The 23,401-nt window shown below is 44.7% G+C and overlaps 1 protein-coding gene across 1 annotated transcript in view; it reads right to left on the minus strand.

Moving 5' to 3' along the window:
* LOC103604350 overlaps nt 1–23,401 on the minus strand; it is a gene marked incomplete at its 5' end in the record, with an annotated part of 155,097 nt that overhangs the window by 31,186 nt on the left and 100,510 nt on the right. Inside the window, 2 exons of the mRNA XM_008588909.1 lie at nt 9,076–9,198; nt 18,888–18,977. Coding sequence (XP_008587131.1) covers nt 9,076–9,198; nt 18,888–18,977 — 213 coding nt within the window. The remainder of the gene's footprint in view (nt 1–9,075; nt 9,199–18,887; nt 18,978–23,401) is intronic.

Here is a 23,401-nt window from a genome sequence, read left to right on the forward strand (position 1 = left end):
AGAGAGAATCTTAAAAGAAGCAAGAGAAAAGCATCAAGCCACGTATAAGGGAGCCCGTCGACTAACAGCAGACTTCTCAGCAGAAACTCTATAGGCCAGAAGAAAATGGGGTGATATATGCAAAATACTAAAAGAAGAAAACTACCAGCCAAGAATACTATACCCATCAAGGCTATCCTTGAGGAATGAGGGAAAAAATAATGTGTTTTCCAGACAAACAAAAGCTGCAGGAGTTCACCACCGTACAACCAGCCCTACGAGAAATCCTGAAGGAAGTTGTGCATCTGAAATCTCAAAAACAGTAATCATCGCCAGAAGTACACAAGAAGAACAAAACCCACTGGTAGAACACAAATGCAAGTGAGAAAGAGAACGAAACTAAAGTTACTACCACAAAAAACCATAATGACAATGCAATAATACCCCTGCTTTATTTCTGATTTTAGTAATTTCAGTTTTCTTTGTTTCTTGGTCAGTCCAGATAAAAACCTGCAAATTTTGTTGATCTTTTTAAAGAATCAATCTTTGGTTTTGTTGATCTTCTCTATTGTCTTTTATATCCCTATTTCATATATTTCTGTTGTAATCTTTGTTATTTCCTACTTATACTTGCTTTTGGTTGAATTTACTTTTTTTCCATTTTCTTAAGATAGAAGTTTACATTACTGATTTGAGATTTTTCTTATTTTTAATACAGATGTTTACAAGAATAAATTTTCCTCTAAGCACTGCATAAGCCCTGTATCCTATAAATTTTCATATGCTGTGCTTCTATTTTTATCTCCAAGTACTCTCTAATTTCCCTGTGATTTTTCTTTCTACCCATTGATTAATTAGGAGAGTGTTGTTTAATTTCCACACATTTGTGAATTTTCTAAATTTCCTTCTATTATTGTGGCCAGAGAACATATTTTCTATGATCTTACTCTTTGTAAATGTATTAAGAATTGTTGTGTGGCAGGAAAAAAAAAACCCACTACATTTTACATTTTGTAATGATGAATATGCCTATCCTGATTTGATCATCACATATTGTACACAAATACTGATAGTCGACTCTGTATCTCACGAATATGTATAATCAATTATGTTTCAATAGAAAAAAATTATAAATAAATAAATAAATGTTGGCTAGCAATAGACAACTAGTACACCTTGTAATGGGTCTCCCTGCACCTACTCCTGCATAGTACATTTCTACAGAGTTGCAAAAATAATCTTTTAAAAATTCAAGTTAGATCATATCCCATCATTGAAAACCTTCTAATGGCTTCCCATCGGACTTTGGATTTTTTTTCCATCAGACTTGGGAAAACAAAAATTCAAAGTCCTTATCTTGGCCTTCAAGACCTCAAACAACCTGCTCTTCCTCATCTCCCTGACCTCATCTTATAAATCTCGTTCCCTGTGTCCACTCTATTTCTGCAATTCTGGTCTCCCCCCATTCCTCAAACATTCCTCAAACATACCAGGCACCCTCCTCTGTCTCAGAGCCTTTGCACATCTGCAGCCTCCCTCCCTCACTTTATGCAGGTCCCTGCTCAAATGTCACATTATCGGAGAGACATTCCCCAAACACTGAATAAAAACTAGCACTTTTATCTTTACCACCCTTTATTCCTTTTCACTTTTCACCACTTGACATATACTTTACTTTGTTTATGAACCCTCTACCAGAATCAAGGACAAGAGTTTAGATCACATTTTGTCAGCAACTAGAAAGTGCTTGACACATATTAGTTGCTCAATAAATATTTTTTTGAATGAATGAATGTGTCTTTAGGTGTGGGTTCAATTGGATTTTTTCATCAGGGTCATGAGAGTAGTCTTCAAAGACTGCAGGGAGCCAGTCACTGAGGTGAATGAACCCATTTCCTCTTAAAATAAGCATTTATGGTCATATTCTTATAGCTATTTAAGTGAAAAGTTATTTGGAAACCCCCAAGTAGAGTCAAAAAGGCCCCTGAAGAGAACCATGCATTGGATATTTGATTTACACAACCAGTTACTGACCATTAGAGAAAAGGCATATGTCGTCTTTGGCTAAATTGAATTATCAATATTAAGACAAATGGCACATCAGTGATACTTGGAAACAAAAAAGCCTGTGTGTGAACGTGACCAATAGACTAATCATCAGTTCAGACAGACACTGAACATATATTGGCACCACTCCACAGCAGCAATTACGCCACACTGACATAAAACTACCATTCCTAATTTACCTAACATAGTATCCCCTCTGCTCCCAGTCACTTTAAGGACTCTAAAGATGGTGTCAAGTATGAGGTAATGCAATCTAGAGCACAGTGACCACCAGGCATTTGGTTGAAAAGATGCCACAATGCCAACTGGATGAAGCCACACTCCTGATAACCCGTGGGGACACCCCAGAGTGAAGACCCAGAATTCTTCCATATCATGGATTCTGTGGTCATAAGTGATCCGTCTCCCACACAGAACTGTTCCCTGACCCCACCACCTATCCCTAATGTTCCCCATCACAGCAAATGACCCCATCACTCACCTAAACTCACATCAGACCCTGGTGTCATCCTGACTCCTCTCCATCCAATTCTCCCACACAGAACTGTTCCCTGACCCCACCACCTATCCCTAATGTTCCCCATCACAGCAAATGGCCCCATCACTCACCTAAACTCACATCAGACCCTGGTGTCATCCTGACTCCTCTCCATCCAATCCACCTCAAAACCATTGATTCTACCCAGAGAAGACAGACAGATCCGGGCACATTCCACCCCTGCACTCCCCACCTTAGTCAAGCCACCATGCCTCGGGTCTGGATGTGGCTCCTGGGGGGGGGGTCTGTGCCTCCACTCGGGCCCCCATGATTTTTTCCCAGCATGGCCACTGGAGTGATCCTTTACAAACTACAATCAGATGTGATTCATTCTCTCTCAACCTCCCAACAGAAGTCCCAAAGAGAGAGACTTGGAAAAATTTTCCCTCAATTGCTATGAAAATATTCCTGAAGACAGTTTCTTCTATGCCATTCTTTTTTAAAAAACAAATTTGTCTGATGTAATTTTTAAAAATTGAAGCATAATTGATTATATATATTTGTAGGATACAAAGTTGACAACCAATAGTTGTGTACAATATGTGATGGTCAAAGCAGGACAGTTAGCTTATTCACCACTATAATACATAATCATTCTTTATGTCTGTTAACCAATTTCTCATTAATTTCTCATTTATCCCCTTCCTTTCCCCTCCCCCTCCCCCTCTCCACTTCTAGCAACCACAGTCCTGTTCTCTCTTCCCAAAAGTTCAACATATTATTGTGATTGTTGTCCCCCCACCCTTTCTTTATTGTTTATTTATCAATTCAGCTCCCACTTATGAGCGAGGACATGCAGTATTTCTCTTTCTGTGCCTGGGTTGCTTCTCTTAATTTTCTCTGGGCTCATCCATGCTGCTGTGAATGGCAGAATTTCATTCTTCTTTATGGCAGAGTAGTATTTCATTGCGTATATATACCACTTTTTCTTTATCCACTCATCCAATTGTCTCAGTTGGTTAGAGCATAGCCTTGTAACACCAAGGTCAAGGGTTCAGATCCCCCATACTGGCCAGCTGCCAAAAATGCAAAAAAATAAAATAAGATAAAATAAAAAATTATGGCTCTCTTCTATATTACTCTGTATCCTTCAGCATAACATCCAAGTAAGAAAATTATGTTCTGTGCTCCATGCTTTGCTTTCTTGGGGAAACAGTCAGCTCCCTTTCTTTAAGCAATGAGAATTATGTAATTGCTCAAATTTTCTTTTTATGCAGTCTTCTTGTACACTCAGAGCCAAATTAGAACATTAGAGTAACTGTGTCTAACCTCCCAGGCAGCATATTTATATTCTCCCTTCTCTTTATCCAAAAGATTTATTTCCATTAATATCACTTCATTATTTGTGACGATCTGGGTAATTTGACCATATCCTTGGAAAGAAGCATGATAAAAACACATATACAGATAATGAAGTCATCAATTACTATTACTATTTTTAAAAGTACAAAAATCAGGAGGGACTCAAATCAGGTTAAATGTTACTGGCTTGATTCATGAGGGGGATTCCAGCCAGTTTCAGTATAATTCTCACTGGATTGTTTTAGAAAATGCTCAGCCCCAATTTCAGTCTTATCTATTTCACTAAAAGCTTTTATATTTTGGAAAAAAATTTAAAAGCTCTATTTTCAAGTCAATAAAGACCAGTGGCAGGTGTGGTTTGTTGAGCCGATCACCAGCCCTTTCCTAAACCAGCAGCTCAGCATCTTTGCTCTGCCCAGATGATGGTTAGAGGCTGCAAGTGGCCCAGGTGTGGCTTCAGGTACATTTAGATGGGAATCCTGCATCACCGGACAGCCTCCTCAGATGGGCGCTGGTCCTGGTAGAATCTTCTTTGGCTCTCAGCAATTGAAACCAGGATAGGGTTCCAATTCAATTCAAATCACTGACTGCAAGAGACAAAGTGCCACCCACACAAAGCAAGCTGCAGTGGAGTCCAGGTGGCTTCAGGAAATGCAACGTCATCATTTAACTCACATTTGTGGAGAGGAGAGTGCTGGGTCTCCTCAATTTTTAAACCAAGTCAGCTACACACTGGGGCCCGCAGGTATCCACCTCCACTTTTCCCCGTGTCCACTGATGAGCTTCACTGCTCAGAAAAAAAATGGTTTTGAAGGGATAATTTTGCATAGTCCATTTCCTATTATGACAAAAATACCAGAAGAAGAGCAGGAAAGTCACTGCACTCTTCCACCAGTACAGACTGAGGCAGCGTGTGTGAAACACGCGATTACCCAGCTTGAGGGTGATTCTTTGAAAGCCACAAAGTTTAGCAAGTTCCGTTCAAGAGCACAGGGATTCCAACAACTGCTGTGGGGGAGTCATCACCTCCCTCTTCCTGTTCCTCCTCAGCACCTGGTGTGGAAAACTGGCAGGTGGCACAGGGTTTATGCAAACGTACAAGATATTCACCTTTCAGCAGTGACAGAATCACCTCCCGCCAGAAGGACAAGCCTCTTTGAAACTCCATTTCTTCTTTCTCTCCCTTTTTTCTTGAGCAGAAGTCCTTTGAGAAAGAGCTGCTTTTGCTCCAGCAGGCCTCTCTCCCAGGTGACTGGAGGCTTCCGTGACAGGCCACCTGTCCCAGCACGCTGGACGATGGACCCCCTTGGGGCCTTCACCCTCCCTTCCCTTCCCCCGTTTCCAAGCCACTCTCATTCATTCACTTATTAAAACTGTCCTGGGAAGAAGAGTTTCATGAGGTACCTATGAAGCTCCTGGCACTGCTCCAGCACTGGATATCATCCAACAAAATGTCCCTGCCTCCCGAAGCTCACTTTTCAGCTGGGGAAGGAGGAGTGGGACAGACCAAAAACACAAATTAGCAAAAGAGCTGGGTGGAGATGAGGGTTAAGGAGAAAAATAGAGCCAGGGTGGGGCTTGTGCGTCATGCATGAAGGTAGGTGGCAGGAGGGACCCAGTGGTAGAGGGTGAGCCACAGCACCAGGGCAGCAGCAGACCAGCCAGATGCCATCAGCTTAACCAGAGTCTTTGCACACGTTTTTGAAAGGCCTGTGCTCTGAGAGGATGGAATAGAGAAAGGGTTGCCCCATCAGTGGAAACTTTGGAGCCAGGCTCCCCACCCAGAGATGCAGGCGCAGCCCAGGCCAGGCTCAGGAACTCAGCTGGACTTCCTCCCCGACTGGCTCTCTCGGGGTATGGAGAAGACTCCACACAGCAGGCCCGAGGCTGCTGTCCTTGGAGAGGTCTGCTGAAGGCTGGCCCTGGCTGGTGGTCTGGAAACCTAGATCTGGGGAGGGTTTCCCACCATTCCCTAACTGCTCAGAGGGGATCCCTGTGGCTAACTATTTGTACAAACACGTGGTTGATGCGGAGCACTGGCTTTCCTTCTGGGATCCGGAATTTTGGTACTAGGCCAAGGTGCCCCCATGATCAGCTCCCAGTAAAATCTCTGGGCGCTGATTCTCTGCTGAGCTTACCTGTTAGATGACATTGCACACACATGTTATCAGCAGCTGTTGCTGGGAGTTGACCCCCAGGCCCTGCACAGGCTTCTTCACCATTTGTCCTCCCAAAGGCTTGCAATGCCCAGGCTGTGTGCACCCCTGGAGGGGAGGGCTGCCAAGGAGAGGGCAGTTTTCAGAGGGGGATGGACAGACCTGGATATGAGCCTGGGTTGTCCACACCCGTGTAAGGCCCTAGGTGTGAGGTTCAAACCCAAGGTCAGACAGGAAGGGCAGCCTCCACAGGCCAGGTGAGGAGAGACACAGGTTTGTGCAGACAGGAATCTTACACCCCTAAAGCTGAACCAGACTTCCTCTGCCCATGGGTAGGATCGACGCGTTCAGTCACCCCCTTAAGGTAATCCAGTGTGTGACAGCTGAATAATGCCCCCGAAGATACCTGACTTCCAAACCTGGAACCCATGATGGGGACTTTGTAGATGTGACTAAGGTAAGGACCATGAGATGGGAACTTTTCAGGTGAGTCCAATAACATCAAAAGGGTCTTTATAAGAGGGAGGCAGGAGGCGAGAGATGAGAGAAGATGTTACATTGCTGGCTTTGAGGGTGAAGAGTGAGGCGTGAGTGGCCCCTGGAAGCTGGAAGAGGACAGATGTGACTAAGGTAAGGACCATGAGATGGGAACTTTTCAGGTGAGTCCAATATCATCAAAAGGGTCTTTATAAGAGGGAGGCAGGAGGCGAGAGATGAGAGAAGATGCTACATTGCTGGCTTTGAGGGTGAAGAGTGAGGCGTGAGTGGCCCCTGGAAGCTGGAAGAGGAGGAACAGATTCTCCCCTAAAGCCTTCAGGAAGGAACCAGCCCTGCCATCTGACACCTTCATTTTAGCCTGTAAGACTCATTTTGGACTTCTGACCTCCAGGATGGTAAGAAAATACATTTGTGTTGTCTTAAGCCATGAAGCCACGGTGGGCTGATTTGTTACAGCAGCAACAAGAAACAAATACATGGGGTTTCTCAACCTCAGGACTATTTATATTTTGAGCCAGAAAATTCTTTGCTGTTGGGGGCTATATTAGTCTATTTCAGTTGCTTATAACGAAATACCTAGAATTGGGTGATTTGTAATAAAACAAAATTTATTGCTTACAGTTTCAGAGGCTGGGAAGTTCAAAGTCCAAGGAACACATCTGGTGAAGGCCTTGGTGTTAACAGTAAGGCAGGGGTCTCACATGGCAGGGTGGCAGAGCAGAGAGAGACTAACCTCAATCACTCCCCTTTTAAAGACTCTAGAACCACTCCTTTTATTCCAGAATGGATCAATCCATTCATGAGAGTACAGTCCTCACAATCCAATCACCCCCTCAAGGCCCCACTTTTCGATTACCATAACAGGATTTCCTACCCTCAACAGTTATAATGGGGATAAGCTTCAATGACTTTGGGGGACCATTCAATCCACTCCAGGGACTGACCTGTGCATTATAGGAGATTTAACTACATTCCCTACCCACTAGATGCTAATAGCTCTCCTTCCCCAGTCACACCAATCAAAAATGTCCCCAGACTTGCCAAATGTCCCCTGGGGGGCAACTTGCCCCCATTGAGAACTACCGATCTAAATTATCCTTCCTGTTTACTTTAATCTGGCACACTCTCAACTAAGCTCTTTATATCCAGGGATTCACAGCCCATCTTCCATTAAGTTAATCAAACACCTTCTTTGCCCAAAGTACTAAGGCAGAGGGTTTAATAAATCATGGTTTGTGCCCTAGGAGAACTCACAGTTGGTAGTCACAGAAGTTGCTTAAATAACTACATGGTCATATCTCCTCTCTTTAAGGTTATGTCCTAAACTTAGAGCAAGTATGCAAAGCAATATAGCCAGAGTCAGCCTTGGCTCTTCCCCAGGAGAGGGCTCAGTTGGACACACATGTGTCTCACAAGCCACCCAGCATGGAGCACAGTTCTGTTCACCTGGCTGAGAACCATACGACCAGCTTGCTTCATATTCAGGACCAATAGTGAGAGAATAGGGCACCTTTATTTTTTAATTGAGATGTAATTTACATTCCATAAAATTCACTATTTTAACATGTACTATTCAGTGTTTTTGGTATAGTCACAAAGTTCTGCAACCATCATTACTACCTCATCCCATAACATTTTCATTACCCCCCAAATAAACTTCATACCCATTAGCAGTCACTCCTCATTTCCTCGTGATCCCCCCACCATCCCTGGCAACCACTAATCTGCTTCCCCTCTGAGCTCTAACAGTCTCCCCAAAGGAGCTATAGATGGAGTTAAAAATCACTTCTTGATTTAAAGAGTATCAGTGAGCACAGCATAATATTGTTTTCCACACTTGTGAAATGCAAATGATCAAAGTAAGGTACTACGTTAATGATCAAGTATGTACCGTGCAGTATCACTGGAGATGATTATCCTTCTATTCTTTTATTTAAAAAAAAATCCCACAATGAGAATCCAATAAAATTTTAACACTCAAGAAAAAAAAAAAGCTAAAGAATTTATTCAGCTTAACACAATGACATCAATAGCAAATTAACCCATCCATTAAATATTGAAGTAGATCCCAGCTCATCAGAAATGCATGAGGAGTATCCAATTACCTGCACCCTGATAAAGCAATTTTCTGATTTCTCTATTCTCTTTATAACAAAGGTCGTTATGCATCTGAGGAATGGCTTAAAATTCATGAAGTTTAAAAAACCAGTGTAGACACCTCTGGTCTTTAACTTAAGCTCAATTTCCATTCAGAAGCACTGCCTACCACCACACAGCTCAGCTGTGTTTAAAATCCTAAGAAATGGAAATGCATAATTGGTTTTACGGGATTGCTTCCAGAAACATTCGAATTTTGTTATTTATTGCTTTTTATACCATCAAAAGGGTGAAAACAGCCCCAAGAGCCCTGAATTTTGATGATGGCAGCAGAGAGAGCTTCAACTGTGTTCTGCTCTGGAGCCCCGCAGCCCCGCCTTGCTCAGGCTGACCTTTGGCAGAGCAGAAGTGGTCCCCAAATGCAGAACACCAGCCTACCTTTAGGACCTGTTCTAGGTTCTCCAGCTTGGCTTTGAGCTGATGTTTCTCCTTCACGGCCAAATCACGTTCTCTGGTCACTACAGTGAGCTTGCGGCTGAGCTGAGCATAATCTTCCTTCACCTACAAGAAGAGAAGGGAGGAGAAAAGGAGACTGTTACCCCTGACTAGCATCTGTTGATATTTTAGGCACATTATCTTCAATTTCCTTTGGGAGAATCTTCTCCTCCTTTATTCTCCTTCATGGACTTCAGGTGGGTCCACTCTGCTGGGGGTGACTACATGTGACCGAGGCTGGCCAATCAGCACACAGCCTTCCTCTTCATCCCTCCCATCTCAACTCAGCCTCAGCAATTGGTTCAGGACCGAGAATGTGACCCAGGCCCAGCCAATCAGTGCAATCCCATCCCTGGATATAGAGGTTGGTTGGGGAGGTCATGTGACCAACTGCATCATAGAGAATGAGGTCTTGGATGTGTGTACGGGCCTGGGAAGACTCTCTCTTTTGCCCACTGGACTTGCAAAGTTGAGGACAAAAGGCTGGAGCTACTATAGCATTTGCAATCATGAGGAAAAATCCATCTGGGAATAAAGCCAATGAAACAGACAGAGAGCCAAGAGATGCAGCCCAAGAAGCAGGATCCTGGAAGCATCATTTGAGCACCTAGATCAAGCTTTACCTGAAGCTAATCATCTTTTCCTTTCATTACTTGGGCCAGTAGGTTTTCTGTTTGCTTCCACCAGTTTGAATTGTTCTGTCTCTTGTAGCCATGACAGTCTTAACAGATATAAAAGTGTTATCCAAATTGTCTAGGCAGACTAAGTTTTCAGTCTAAAAATTTTACCCAGTCTTAGAAGTTGATAAAAACAGCAACAGAACTCCACATGGATTAGAATGAATTCACCCAACAACCTCAGAAACCATGCCGATTTCATCCTCAGGCCACAATTCCCAGGGCCAAGCTATCAGCTTCTCTGGGGGGCACCACTTACTCTCAACTTCTCCTATGGCTTTTTTGAAATAGGTGAGGGCATGTCATTGATGAGAGACAGTACTGTCGTTTATTCCCCATTAATTTTCACTGTGGAAGCAACATATTTTAACCCAGCAATGCACCTTGAATTTCTTTTCCTTCTTCCCAAGTGTTACAACATGAACTATGGCTTCAGTAACAGACTGTCATAAACTCATATTTTTCAGCTACAGAAGTCCTTTCTGTTCCAAATACTTTATGCACTGCCTAGTTTAACCTGACAATGTCTGTGGCACCAGAAGAAAGGAAGGCATCCACTTGGCATTCCTAATGGGAGCAGAGTTACAGGGAAGCTATTATTAAGAGGTCATAGAGAGGTCTGATTCACAGGAGTATTTCCATGCTACTTAGCTGTAATGTGGTGCAGCTGGCCATGAACTTAGAAATAGTATTCAAATGCTCCTGGTGAAAATGTCATGACTTATTTGTATTCAACAGTTCTCACTTTTGAACCTCAACTCCAGGGGTACAGTTTTCCTGAAAGTTCTCACTTCTCATGTTCTAGTTGTTCAAGAAAATCAGACTTGAGGGTAACATTTGCATGTCCCAAAGTCCAGTTTCACACAGCTGCCAGCATAAGCTTTCTGAAAGATTTGTCATACCTTGCCTCTCCCTGCTTGAAATCTCCTGAGGCTTACAGGAAAATTAGGATAAAATCCAAACACCTTGGTGGTCTTTAAGACTCTGCAGAATGTGACCCCACCCACTGCTATCCTAGTTTCACCTGCTTCCCTGTTGCCACCATTCACCATGCTGGGGACACCCTGCCTTTCTTTCTGCCCCTTAAACCATCAAAGCTCATTCCCACCCCAGGGCCTTTGCACTTTCTGGTTCCACTGCCTGGCACATCCCAACCCACCTTCCACACCACCTCCAGCCCCTACTCATCCACCTTCACCCCCCCTTCCTGATTTGATATGCTTTATTTTCCGTGGGCACTTATTCCTATCAGAAATTATCCTATGTAGTTGTTTACATTTTTCTTGTCGTTGCTCCTCATTAGAATATAAGTTCAACTTAGACAGGACTCTTCTTTTGCTATCTAATTGCTAGAGACTACAAGAGTGCCTGGCACAGAGTCAGTGGTCAAGAAAGATTTTTGGACTGAATGGGGAGGTGGCTTGTGTTCCTGGGTGGGTTATTCTGTTGGTCCTTTCAGGTCCAGTCCCCACCCTCATATGTCCTGCTCTGTGCCCCAAGAGTACTGTCTTCATTGTCTGCATCTCCTGTGCCATCTGGTTTCTAATTAGATTTGAACAGTGGGAGATACCAGCAGGAAACCAGGGGGCAGGGAAGAGTGAGGTTGGCATCAACTGCCTTCCCCTGGCACCTCCCCACCAGCCTGCAGGGTGACCTGGGTAGAAAAGAGCTCCCATAGCCGGCCTGAGCCCACTCTCCTTGGAAAGGCAGCATGCAAGGCCGGCACTTGCTTGGCTGGCAACCTGGGAACTTGGATTTGAGGAGGGTTCCCCCTATTCCCTAACTGATAAGGATGGGAGTCGCTGTGTGTAGACTGTTGGTACAATGTGGTTCATGCTGAACACCTGCTCTCCTTCTGGGAGTCTGGAATTTTGGTATGAGCCAGGCAGAAGTGCCCACGTGAACAGCCCCCAATAAAAACTCTGGGTGCCAGTCATTAATAGGCTTCCCTGGTGGATGACATTCCACACGTGTTGTCACAACTTGCTGCTGTGGGGGAATTAAGCACATCCTGTGTGATTCTTGGGTATCCTCTTGGAAGCTTGTCACTAGTCTCCCCTGGACTTCACCCCATGTGTCTTTTCCCTCTGCTGCTTGTGTTTTGTGTCCTTGTGCTATATAATAAATCACAGCCATGATTATGACCATACGCTGCATCCTGTGAATTCTCCCAGTGAATCCTCGAACCTGGGGGTGATCTTGGGGACCACTGGCACGATGTCTTTCTACCTACAGCCAAACTCCAGTGGGAGGGCCTCTCCTACACCGTTCTCCCAAGGTCCTGGAGGGTGGTCCTAGGGCCTGGGCTGCTGCTGGCTTTCTGCCCACCCCCCGCCTTTGTTAGTAATTTCTTCCTTAAACTCTGTTCTATCCCCCAGTTTGGAAGTGCCATCTTTTTCCTATTAGGACTCTGATGGATAAAATCTGGAAAGAAAAATATCTTCAAACAGTCCAGAAGCAAAATGAATGATTCAAAGTCTTCTTAAATAAGGTGCGTCTAAGAGGCATAGAGTCAAACCCAGGCTTTGTAGGCAAGCAGATGGGTTTCCGGCTCCATTTGCAGAACCCAGCACAACAATGTATTTGTTATCCGGTACATTGGAAGAGCACAGGCAGTCAGGAATTACCCCCAAAGGGCATTAACCAGGGCTTTGGTCAAGAATGGTCAATCCCCAACCTGCAGACAGGTCACAATCCAACCGTGCAACAATGTATTTGTTATCCGGTACATTGGAAGAGCACAGGCAGTCAGGAATTACCCCCCAAAGGGCATTGACCAGGGCTTTGGTCAAGAATGGTCAATCCCCAACCTGCAGACAGGTCACAATCCAACCGTGAATCTGGAATGGATTGTTGGGTTCCAGAACCCACTCTCCCATAGAAATGCTGCAAACAGGGGTCAGGACAGACGTTAGAGGATCAGGCTGGCCCATAAATCCTATTTGTCCCACAATGGAGCTAAAATGGAACTAAATTTAACAGAGTGAAGCAAAAACACTGTTTTATGCAGTTGTAAATATGGTGGTAAGTATAGTAACTTAGCAAAAATGTTGGAAAAATTAATATTTTTTTGGTCTGGAAGATGATGCTTATAGGGAAAGTGAAAGAATAGAAGGATAGGGAAGAAAATGTGGAGTCCAGGCAGAATGTGCCGAGGACTTCTAGGGTAAGTCAGTGACATTTATCCTTCAGTGGACCTCATCTCACACCAAAATTAGGGTTTTGCATTTCCTTGACCTTGGATTTTCCATAGTGTCTTCTTTAAGTTTATCAGATTAATTAAGGTCATTGCTCTCATTTGCAACAATCGGGGGTGTCTGTGGATAAGGAGAGGGGAGAGGTGAACAAAGAGACTGATTTTTTAGAGACTGAAGTAGGCTGAATAATAACCCCACAAATGTGTCTCCATCCTAATCTCTGGAATCTGTGAATATATTACTTTACATGGCAGAAGGGACTTTAAAGATGTGATTATGTCAAGTGTCTTTAGATGGGGAGATGATCCTGGATTATCCGGGTGGGCCCAACATAATCAAAAACAAGCTTCCTATAAGGGGAAGAGGAAGACAGAAGGGTCTGAGTTAAAAAAAAGACAGAGATTTGTAGATGCTCTGCTACAGGCTTTGAAGATAAGGAGAGGTCACGAGCCAAGGAACACAGGCAGCCTCTAGAAGCCAAAAACAGTGAGACAACAGACTCTCCCCTAGAGCCTCCAGAAGGCATGCAGCCCTGCTCCTACCTGGTTTTGGAACTTCTAATTTCCAGAGCTGTTAGATAATAAATGTGCACTGCGTAAGACATTATGTTTGTGGTAATCTTTTACAGCAGCAAAAGGAAACTAATACAAAGGTTAACTAGATGATAATCCTAATAAGTACAAGCATTTATACAATTCTCACTGTACACCAGTAACTGGCATAATGTCCCTGGAAAACCTCAGTCTCAGACAAATGGTTGAGTGAGTCCCCCTGCCCCTCGCTGCTCTGTGGGCCCCGAGTGGCAACTCTCTCCGCTCTTGCCATTGTCACTGCCCTTTACTCCAGACACACCTTCTTAAGACCCTTAGTAACTCTCCTTGGTTGCTTTTGGGGGGTGCACCATCTCTCCTGCCAGGACGCAGATGGAGACCCTATGTGACCCAGTTCTCCAATGACTCTCGAGCAGAAATGAGAAATGACCCTTCATGAATACCAAGCTTCCTAAGGGGCTTGGGCTATGCCTCTCCTTCTGGCTGCAGTAAGGATGCAGCACTTAGAGATGGAACACCACCCCATGACAGGACCGCAAAAGCCACCACCAAGCATGGAGCAGCTAGCGAGGAGGAGGCACCTGGGTCTTCCTTCTCTAAGCAGCTGCCTCCACCTGAATTCTCCATCTCTGGGCTTCCTGAGCACTATAATGCCCCTGGTGTTTAAGCCACCAAGCTCAGATTTCCATGACATGCAGCTGGAAATAAGCCTAGCTGATAAACCCAGAGAAGGGGGCTTTCTCTAATTTGGCAGCTGCAGATCCTACCTGGATTCAGGACTCCAACTCCCCCGGGCCCCACTGAGCACCCTGCAAGGTGCAAGGATCCACACTGTGATGACGCGTTTGGCTCCAAGCCGATCATGTTCAGGACCAGAGAACTCTCCTTTAGAGCCAAACCCGTGTCCTGTGATAGTTGCACTTGGACTAAAACATTCTCCCAGGAACTGAGCCTTCGTTCTCCTACTAAAGGAGAAAGAGGACTCACAATAACAAAAGGGGCTCGAGGAGATTTTCACTAAGACGTATAACTACAAAAAAGTTTCTAGACCTTCAAAGTTAGGAGCCCAGATGACTCTTCCTTTGTCCCAGTTACCATTCTCCCAGGAACTGAGCCACTCGTTCTCCTACTAAAGGAGAAAGAGGACTCACAATAACAAAAGGGACTCGAGGAGATTTTCACTAAGACGTATAACCACAAAAAAGTTTCTAGACCTTCAAAGTTAGGAGCCCAGATGACTCTTCCTTTGTCCCAGTTAAAGGGAAAGGGAAGAACAGGCCCCTCTTACAGGATTTTTTTTTTTTTATGAGGGCAAAATAGATAATGATATTCAGGTGCAACCCTGGGCTGGGCATTCACCTTTCAGTCAAAAACTTAGCCTCGCATATCGCAAATGTGTATGTGTGTTATCTTTATAAACTTTGGTAATTTTCTCACTGAAAAAAATTAAGAAAAGGGGTAAATTGCTAGTAAGTTGCATGATTATGATTCATACTGTGTTTTGTAGCTGGACTCAGACTTCCAGCCAACCTCGGATTTCTGGCCAGTCGGTAAGAGGACTTCGTAGATCATAGGTTCATAGGTCATGAACTTAACCTATGAAGTAACTGGTTCCAGAACTTGATGCGCCAACAGGCTTTAAGGGCCTCCCTGAGACCTGCTCACTGCACACAGACACAGCAGCACATGAATAACCTGGGCCACTTGACTCATTTCTATTTCAAAACACAGATTTTGGTCACAGCAATAGTGTCACCAGGTGGAAGAGAAGCTTGAGATATTTGGCAGCAGCTACTCCATGGGAAAGAACCAGTGAAGTTCAGATTAGCTTCAGCAACATCTGCCCAGTTTTGGGAGAGCTTAACAGACCCCTACTAACCCAGGCAAATAAGAAAGCTGAGTTGTTTATTTGGAATCAATAAAAAGTCAGGTGTGCAGGCTTCAAAGGCATTCTCTGCACCATGCCCTGGGCCCCAGACCATTGGTCTCCTTTCCCAGGGCTACCTGCCACAGCAAGGTCAATCCAGTGCTCTGGACAGCCCAAGATCACGTTTTGCACCTGAGAACCCATCATTTTTGTTCAGGCTTCAGGGAAAATGCTGACAACACACCCCGTTACATCCATAATTAAAAGCTCTGATAATTAATTTCCCTCTCTTAATCAGGGATACCAAAAAGCAGATTGCACATCCAAAGAAGAATCAGGTGAGGGTGTTGGTAATCCCCAAATGTCTTCCCAGGGACCAGGAGGGCTCCTTGTGTTTCTGCAGGTTTATGTAGACAAGGCCCCATGAGTCTGTGGTGTTGCTGAATGGTTCCACCAGCACGAACTAACACCTGCCCGTTCTGCCTCCCCAGTGACCCTGGGCCAGCGAGTTACCCAGCTCAGCCTCAAGAACCATCTCTGGCAACTGCAGTCTCCCACAGTATCTGTTCTGCGGACAGCTAGTCCAGGCACTTTGAAGAGAAACTGAGCCCTGCGAAGCAGGCGAGCGGGCAGCACCATCTGGGTGTGCCCCTGCCATCTCCCTGCTGCCTCTCCTCAAGCTCTGCTATTCTCGTCTGTGCCTGGTGAGTCACTTGGTTCCCTCAGACACCCCTGCAAAGCAGAAGGGAAGGCAAGCTCATTTTCTGTGCCTTGCAGTCTTGTTTAAAAGGCCAAGTTGGAAGGCAGCAGAGGAAGAAATTTAAATCTTAAGCAAATACATAAATAAATAAATGAAGCTGGATTTCTTGTGAATCCTATGGGAGCAGGAATGTCAAACAGCACAGCCAGAAAGCCAGAAAAGGAGACTGTGCCTTGGTCGTGGGAGTTGATGACTGTGACCCCACATGCCTCTCCTGGCAGTGCTGGCTTAGCTGAATGCCTGCAGGGCTCAGTTCCAGGTCTCTCTGTCCTCACAAAGCTGGAATCACCTCTCCAGGGGTGGGAGCCCAGCTTAGCCGCAGATGTGTGCACATGGAGTGATTTGACTAGAAGGGAGAGATTCGTCCCAGGATCCTCCCTCCCATCTGCCTGCACCTGAAGCCTGGAGCACTACCTCCACTTTACAATCATGTTCCTGTTTCAGTAAAAATACTGCTGGGCTGAGGAAGTCACCAAGCCTTATCATGTGTTCATATCCCAGTGTGAGTGAATTTATCAGAAACTTTCTTGAAAGCTGGTTTGGAAAGTGGGGTCTGACAGGGATATATGAAAAGGCACTAATTGGAGAGTCAGGGTATATTAAAAACATAACTTTAAAAAAACATACGGTAAAATGCACATAACATGAAATTTACTGTCTTAACCATCTTTAAGTGTCCAGTTCAGTGGCATTAAGCACATTCACACTGTTATGCAACCGTCACCACCATCCATCTCCAGAACTCTTTCATCTTCCCAAACTGAAACTCTGTCCCCATTAAATGGTGGCTCCCAATCCCTTCCCCTGCTCCTGGAAGCCACCATTCTACTTTCTGTCTCTATGAATTTGATAACTCTAGTGATCTTAAATAAGTAGAATCATGCAGTATTTGTCCTTTTGTGACTGGCTTACTTCACTTCAAACATTCACATTGTTCTACAGCCATCACCACCATTGTCCCCAAATTCCATCCACATTATAGCACATGTCAGAATTTCCTTCCTTCTTAAAGGCTGAATAATATTCCATTGTGTGTAGATACCACATTTTGCTTATCCATTTATCTGTCGATGGACACTCAGGTTGCTTCCACCCTTTTGGCTACTGTATATTTGTAACATGAGTGTACATATATCTCTTCAAGACCCTGCTTTCTATTCTTTTGGGTATATACCCAGAATTAGGATCACTGGATCACAGGTAATTTTATTTTTAATTTTTGGAGAAACCACCACACTGTTTTCCACAGCAGCTGCACCATTTTACTCTCCCTCCAGCAGTGCACAGTGCTCCAGTCTCTCCACATCCACCTAAACACTTGTGATTTTTTGGAAAACACATCTGTTTTGAAAATATGGCCAAACAGGAAGGTATAAAAATGAGCATCAAATCAAGAAACATCTAATTTTTAATATTAAATTGTTATAACTCAGTTATTCCTTGAAAGGTGCATTGGTAAAGCTGTGAAGTGCGCAGCTCAAAACCACCAATCAGTCATTCAACTAATATTTACTCAGCAGCTACTATATTTACTGGGAGGGAGTAGACTCACCGGGGAGTAGACCCCACAGTGCCCCTCAGTAGACCCACTGGACTCTGTCAGGACTGGTATTGCTCCCTAATGTCACCAAGGCACAGGAACCCTTATATTTACTGAGCACCTGTTACAGGTGTTGGGGATACAGTGATGAATAAGGTAGCACAGGCCTGTGTGACCATGGAGCTGGCATTCTTGCAGGAGGGAGACAAACAAACACATAAATGAAGATGTGTGATAGATTTAGACAATTACAAGAGACACAAAGAATATAGAAACTGGGTGAGGTCACACAGAGATGAGAAGGAGCAGGCAGAGTGGGGGCATTAGCAGGACAGCCATGGGCGGTCACACCAGGAGGTGACTTTAAACCTGAGGCTGAATGACAAGAAGATGAGAAAGTAGAAAGTTCTAAGCAGAGAAAACTGCCAAGTGCTGAGACAACCTCAGAGGTCCAAGAAACAAAAAGGAAGCCAGAGTGTCCAGAGCTCCGTGAAGAAGAGGTGGAAGGGCAGGCAGTGGCTCACACAAAGGACAGGTGTGGGGAGAAGCTTCAGGTCTATTTATGGAAGGCACTGGAAGAGTTCATCCGAGGAGCTGCATGATCTACTTTACATTACAAGATGGCTGTAGCTGCTGTAGGAGAATGACTGCAGGATGATGAGAAGGGAGGTAGGCCAGCATGAAGCTGTCTCGGCATCCAGGCAAGAGAAAATGGTGGCCTGGAGTGGAGGGACAGCCATGGAGAGAGGGGAGAGGAGCTGCCTATGTCCAGTGCCCATGCAGCTGGTTGGTGAGGAAAGGGCAGAATCCAAGATGCACCTTGGCTTGAGCAATTGTGTGGAGGGAAGTGCCATGGACTGGGATGAGAGAAAGTGAGCAAGGAAATGGTTTGGGACTGTAAGCATCAAAAGTCTTGTTGTTCAGAAAATGGCACGCAAGAGACGTCCAAGGGGGATAACAAGTGGACAGTGAATAAGACATCATTGGGGATTCACGTGGTGGTCACAGGAAGATGCATGAGAGACCTGGCCCAGGGTCTCAGGCCCCCCACATTGGGTGGAGCTCAGTGAGTTCCCCCTCCTTTCCCTCCCTACGGTTCCTCCCTGCCACCCCACTTCCAGCCCTAGGCCTCCAGACAATGTGTTAATGGTGTCATTGGTTACCTTGTCATATTGCCAGGATTTTGTGGGAAGACCTGCATAATGGGGCCTCAGGCGATATACTGTCTGGGTGGCATCCTTCAGTTCATTCTCCTAGGATGAAAGGAAAAGGCATTATGAGATGGTGCCTCTACTTTTACAGACTTGGCAGAACACAGTAGTTAAGCATTCTGATTGGAAATTAGACCCAGGTGTTGGTACCAATTATGAAATCCACAAGCTATGCATGATTTGGGACTGGTTTCTTTCTTCTTCCTGAGCCACAAATTTCCTAATCTACAAAACAGTACTAATAAAGCTTTACAATGATGTTATATGAATATAATAAAATAATATATATTAAGCACATAGTGCAGTGCCTAGCAAATAAATCTCATCTGATATGTGGCATACCTACCTGGATTACATGTCTGTGTCCTCCTAAGGAAGCAACAGAACACCTTGCCAATTGGAGTTATTAAGTCAAGCATTGACCCACTCCTATCTCTGTGAACACTGCTCCAAACATATAGCCACAATAAACAATAGAGAGAGGAGATTTTAAAAGACTTGCCCTGCTCAAAAGTAAAAGTTTTTAAGGACTATAAATGGCTGGAACACAATGTAGTAAGTGGAAATCCTGGTATCTTCTAGATTCTGAGTCCAGAATATCTAAGACTCAAGGTGTATCATGTGAGACAAGAGACCAGAGCTAAGGTCATTGCATGACCCAAGGCTGGAGTCAACCCCCCTTCCAATAAAACTGAAAAAAATCTATGACTTCTGCCTAGAGCTATGGCTTACATAAGGTGGCACATGTAGAGACACAGGAAAGAGTAAACCCACTTGTTCCATGTCAGGACTGGTCTTGCTCCTTAATATCACCTAGGCACAGGAACTCTGAGCTGACAATAACAAAATCCAGTTTAAGACTAGGAGCACTCAGGGTGTGGTATGGTGACTACAAACAGGTATGACAATGAGAGTGAGCACAGGAAGAGAGACAACCCAGGAGTAAACACCTCCCACTCAAGATAAATCTGAAAATAGAAATTCCAAAACACATAAAGAAAACTTACACTGCTAAAAATATTCTACGAAACTAAAAATCAGGAGGAATTTATACCTGAGGAAATAAAAATAATAAAGCAACCTGAAAAGGACTTCAGTAAGTAAGTTGAGGATCCTCATGAAGATTAAAGAAGGAATAATATAGCATGCATTCCAAAAAGACCAGGAAGAAATAGTGGGGATGATTAATGGTCCACAGTGAAGGTGACTGGCAACCACACAGTCACCAGCAGCCAGGCCTGCAATTTGCTGTTTGCCTGGTTCTTCACTTCAGCTCTCTCAATGAATTAGCACCTGCAGACCACCCTCATCTTGAATTGATCTGGTAAACTCCTTTATAATATTTCAAGTGCTGCATTTGCACTCATGATAGAAAAGTGGAAGGATCATGTGGTTCCAAACACTTCCCACAAGGAGAGAGGGTCTCCTAGCTGTCTTCAGATTCAATATTTTGCTCAACCTTCCTTTCCTCTCAGCTGCAGTCACTATGAGCTTCTCCACTCTTTAGCACCCACCATGTTTCCACAGTGACCAAACACAATGAAGGAACCTGGACATGCCAATCCATGGTGGCTTGTTCCTGGGAAATGATGATCCCCCAATCTATGGGAAAGAGCTTGATAATGTAGCAGTCATTTCCCTCCTCTGAGATGTTCCCAGCAACACATATTTATCTTTTTATTTTTCCTCAAGTAAAGCAAATTATAATGTTGTCCCCTGCTGACTCAAGAGAACCATAAATGCACGTGATCAAGGCTAAAGCAGGTGGTCCCCTTCCCTACTGAAGCCCCGCTACACTGCCCCATATCTACCAGGTTCCACAACCAAACAGCCACTTAGTCCATGCCATCCCCTCTTTTTGCTTCTGATTTAGGAAGAATGGATTGCAAGAAAGGAGCATGAGGGAGAAAAGGAGGGCTGATCTTTCATCCAGCATTCTGGTGACTGTAGAAATGCTTATATCTATTTATTTTATTTATGTTTCATCTCAGTGATTCAAGGTAAGTGGTCTAACCTAAGAAATCAATCTGCCCAAGAAAAAAACTCAGGATCTAAATACAGTCCAGGAAACACCAACCCATGATAGGATTATGCAAAAGGGAGAGGAATCTCACTCTCTCTTCCAAATTATTTCAAGCAATAATCGGGAGTTCAGGTACCACTTGTACTGTTCTACCCCCTGTGAGGAGTCAGTTACAGAAGAGCTGTTGAAAAGCAGTGTTGTACTAAAAACTAACGATCCCATGCTTCAAGAATCACAAAATAAGTCAGCAGAGTGCCAAAGCCCTCCATACAGTCATGTTGAAAGAAATCCATTAATTGACAAAGGCATCCAGGAAAAGGCCCCAAGAACAGAGTAAAGATGCCAGTTTGAGCCTACTCAGACTATTGATTTATCCACCAAATTATGAGCATCCCACTTTGTCCATGCTTGTTTACCACTGCAGAAGCCCGGAAGTGGGCATGGGAGAGGGGGTATGATTGGTTTTGTACTCAGTGCTACAGCTTAAGCAGACGTTGGTTCCAACGTCCCCTGCAGTGGCAGGAGACAGATGCGACTCTGACATGCATGTATTTGGAGTACTTGGGGGAAATTCAGAAAGCCCACTGCTCACCCTTCTCATCCTATTAAGATGCTGAGAAGCAAGAAGACTTACCCTGGAAGCCCTCATCATTGACACTGTGCAGGGCCTGAGCTCTTCACCCAGGCAAGCGACCACTGCTCCAATTAAATCAAGCTTTTCTGAATCAATCAGCACTGCCCAAGAAATGCCACCAAGCCAAATAGAGATCACCTTAAGTATTGGTTGCATGCTTGAGACCAGAAGGCCTCTGAAAGACGTGGGCTGGTAGTTGCAACACGACAAAATGAGAGTCTCCCGACAGCCAGTGCGGGTGGCCCCAGCTCTGACAATCCACAGGAGGAGGAGGTGGAGGAGGATGGGGTGGATCTAATATGATCTGACACTCCTGTCTGAGCAATGAGGTTTTCTACAGCCTGGGATAGGGCAACCCATGTACACACACAGTTCCATGCTACAAGACAACAGATGCCCCTGTTGAGCCCTCTGTGGTGGGCACTGACCACATCTGAGTGCCCAGTAATCGCATTTGACAACACACACACGCCCACAGCCTGGAGCTGGGAGCTCATGACTCATGCACTGCCAGGACTGTGACGAGGAGGAATTTTCTGAACACTCGCTGTTCCCCATCACCCTCTATCTCAGTCTTCCTGACCTGAAATAGCAGTCGTGCAGAGAGAAAAGCAACCTCTACATGTCTTCCCTCTTCTTGGGAAATGTAACAACACTCTTTTCCAGGGAAGGATTTTTAAGCCATGGAAATAGTTTTAGCCTTAGGTCTTTTAAGTTTAAAGCCGTGCAAAGTAAGAGGGTTTAGAGTGTAGCAGACAGTGAAGGCACGAGACAGGCCTACGCTATAAGAATCAAGAGGCCCAGGCTGTTGAGTCTAATTGTCTTCAGCCGTGCAAAGTAAGAGGGTTTAGAGTGTAGCAGACAGTGAAGGCAAGAGACAGGCCTACGCTATAAGAATCAAGAGGCCCAGGCTGTTGAGTCTAATTGTCTTCAGCCACAGGATGGAAGGGGCATGACCCTCACCTCTGCTTTAGAGATGAATGTGGAGAGGTTGGGACCAGCCCCAAGCACACTGACCAGAGAGTCATGGGATTGGATTTGAGGACTGCTAGGACTATGTCTCCCTGAAAACTCCCTCACAGGGCAGCTACAGCCAGTGAAGAAGGTTTTTTTAATTCATTAATATCCACTAATACATTAAACAGGAATAGCCTTATTTTATTTTCTAGCAGCTGGTTAACAAAATTATGGGCAAAAAGTAAACTTGGGTGAGGATACGGCAAGAAGAAAAGGGCTGGGGCAAGAGTTGCAAACTCAACTGACCAGAAGGGAGAGGCACATAACACACACGGAGAGGGCCAGATGCAAGAACATTCTGGAATGATAGGTAATGTGGCCAACAGCAGGGTCCAGGCCCCCTGTGAAGAGGTTGGCTCCAGCCTATGGGTGCCATGGAGGATGGAAATATGGTGTTGCCAGCTCATCTGTGTTCTCAGAAGCTGTGACTCTGGATTTATATCTGAAATATTTGTTTGGTATGTCAGTTTCTAATTCAAATAAAAACACATACCATGTACTCCCTCCCAAAATAAACATGTCTACCAGTTGAATATGGCTTAAAAATGGCACGCTTTTTAGAAGTCAGAACTGTTTAGAGCTGAGGTGTTGGTGGGGTGAGGTGGGGGACAGGAGGGGACAGGAAGGCACAGGGTAGCATGAACTCCTGTGTGCAGGGGGAGAAAACAGGAGATCTGAGGCTATCAAGGATAAGTGTGTCCACTTGTGCCTAATTCTGCCTTGGCCACCTGCTGTGGACTGAAATGTGTCCCCCAAAATTCCTATGTTGAAGCCCTAACCCCCCAATTGTGA

This window comes from Galeopterus variegatus, unplaced genomic scaffold (genome assembly GCF_000696425.1).
Source record: "Galeopterus variegatus unplaced genomic scaffold, G_variegatus-3.0.2 Scaffold5098, whole genome shotgun sequence".
Classification (NCBI taxonomy): Eukaryota; Metazoa; Chordata; class Mammalia; order Dermoptera; family Cynocephalidae; genus Galeopterus; species Galeopterus variegatus.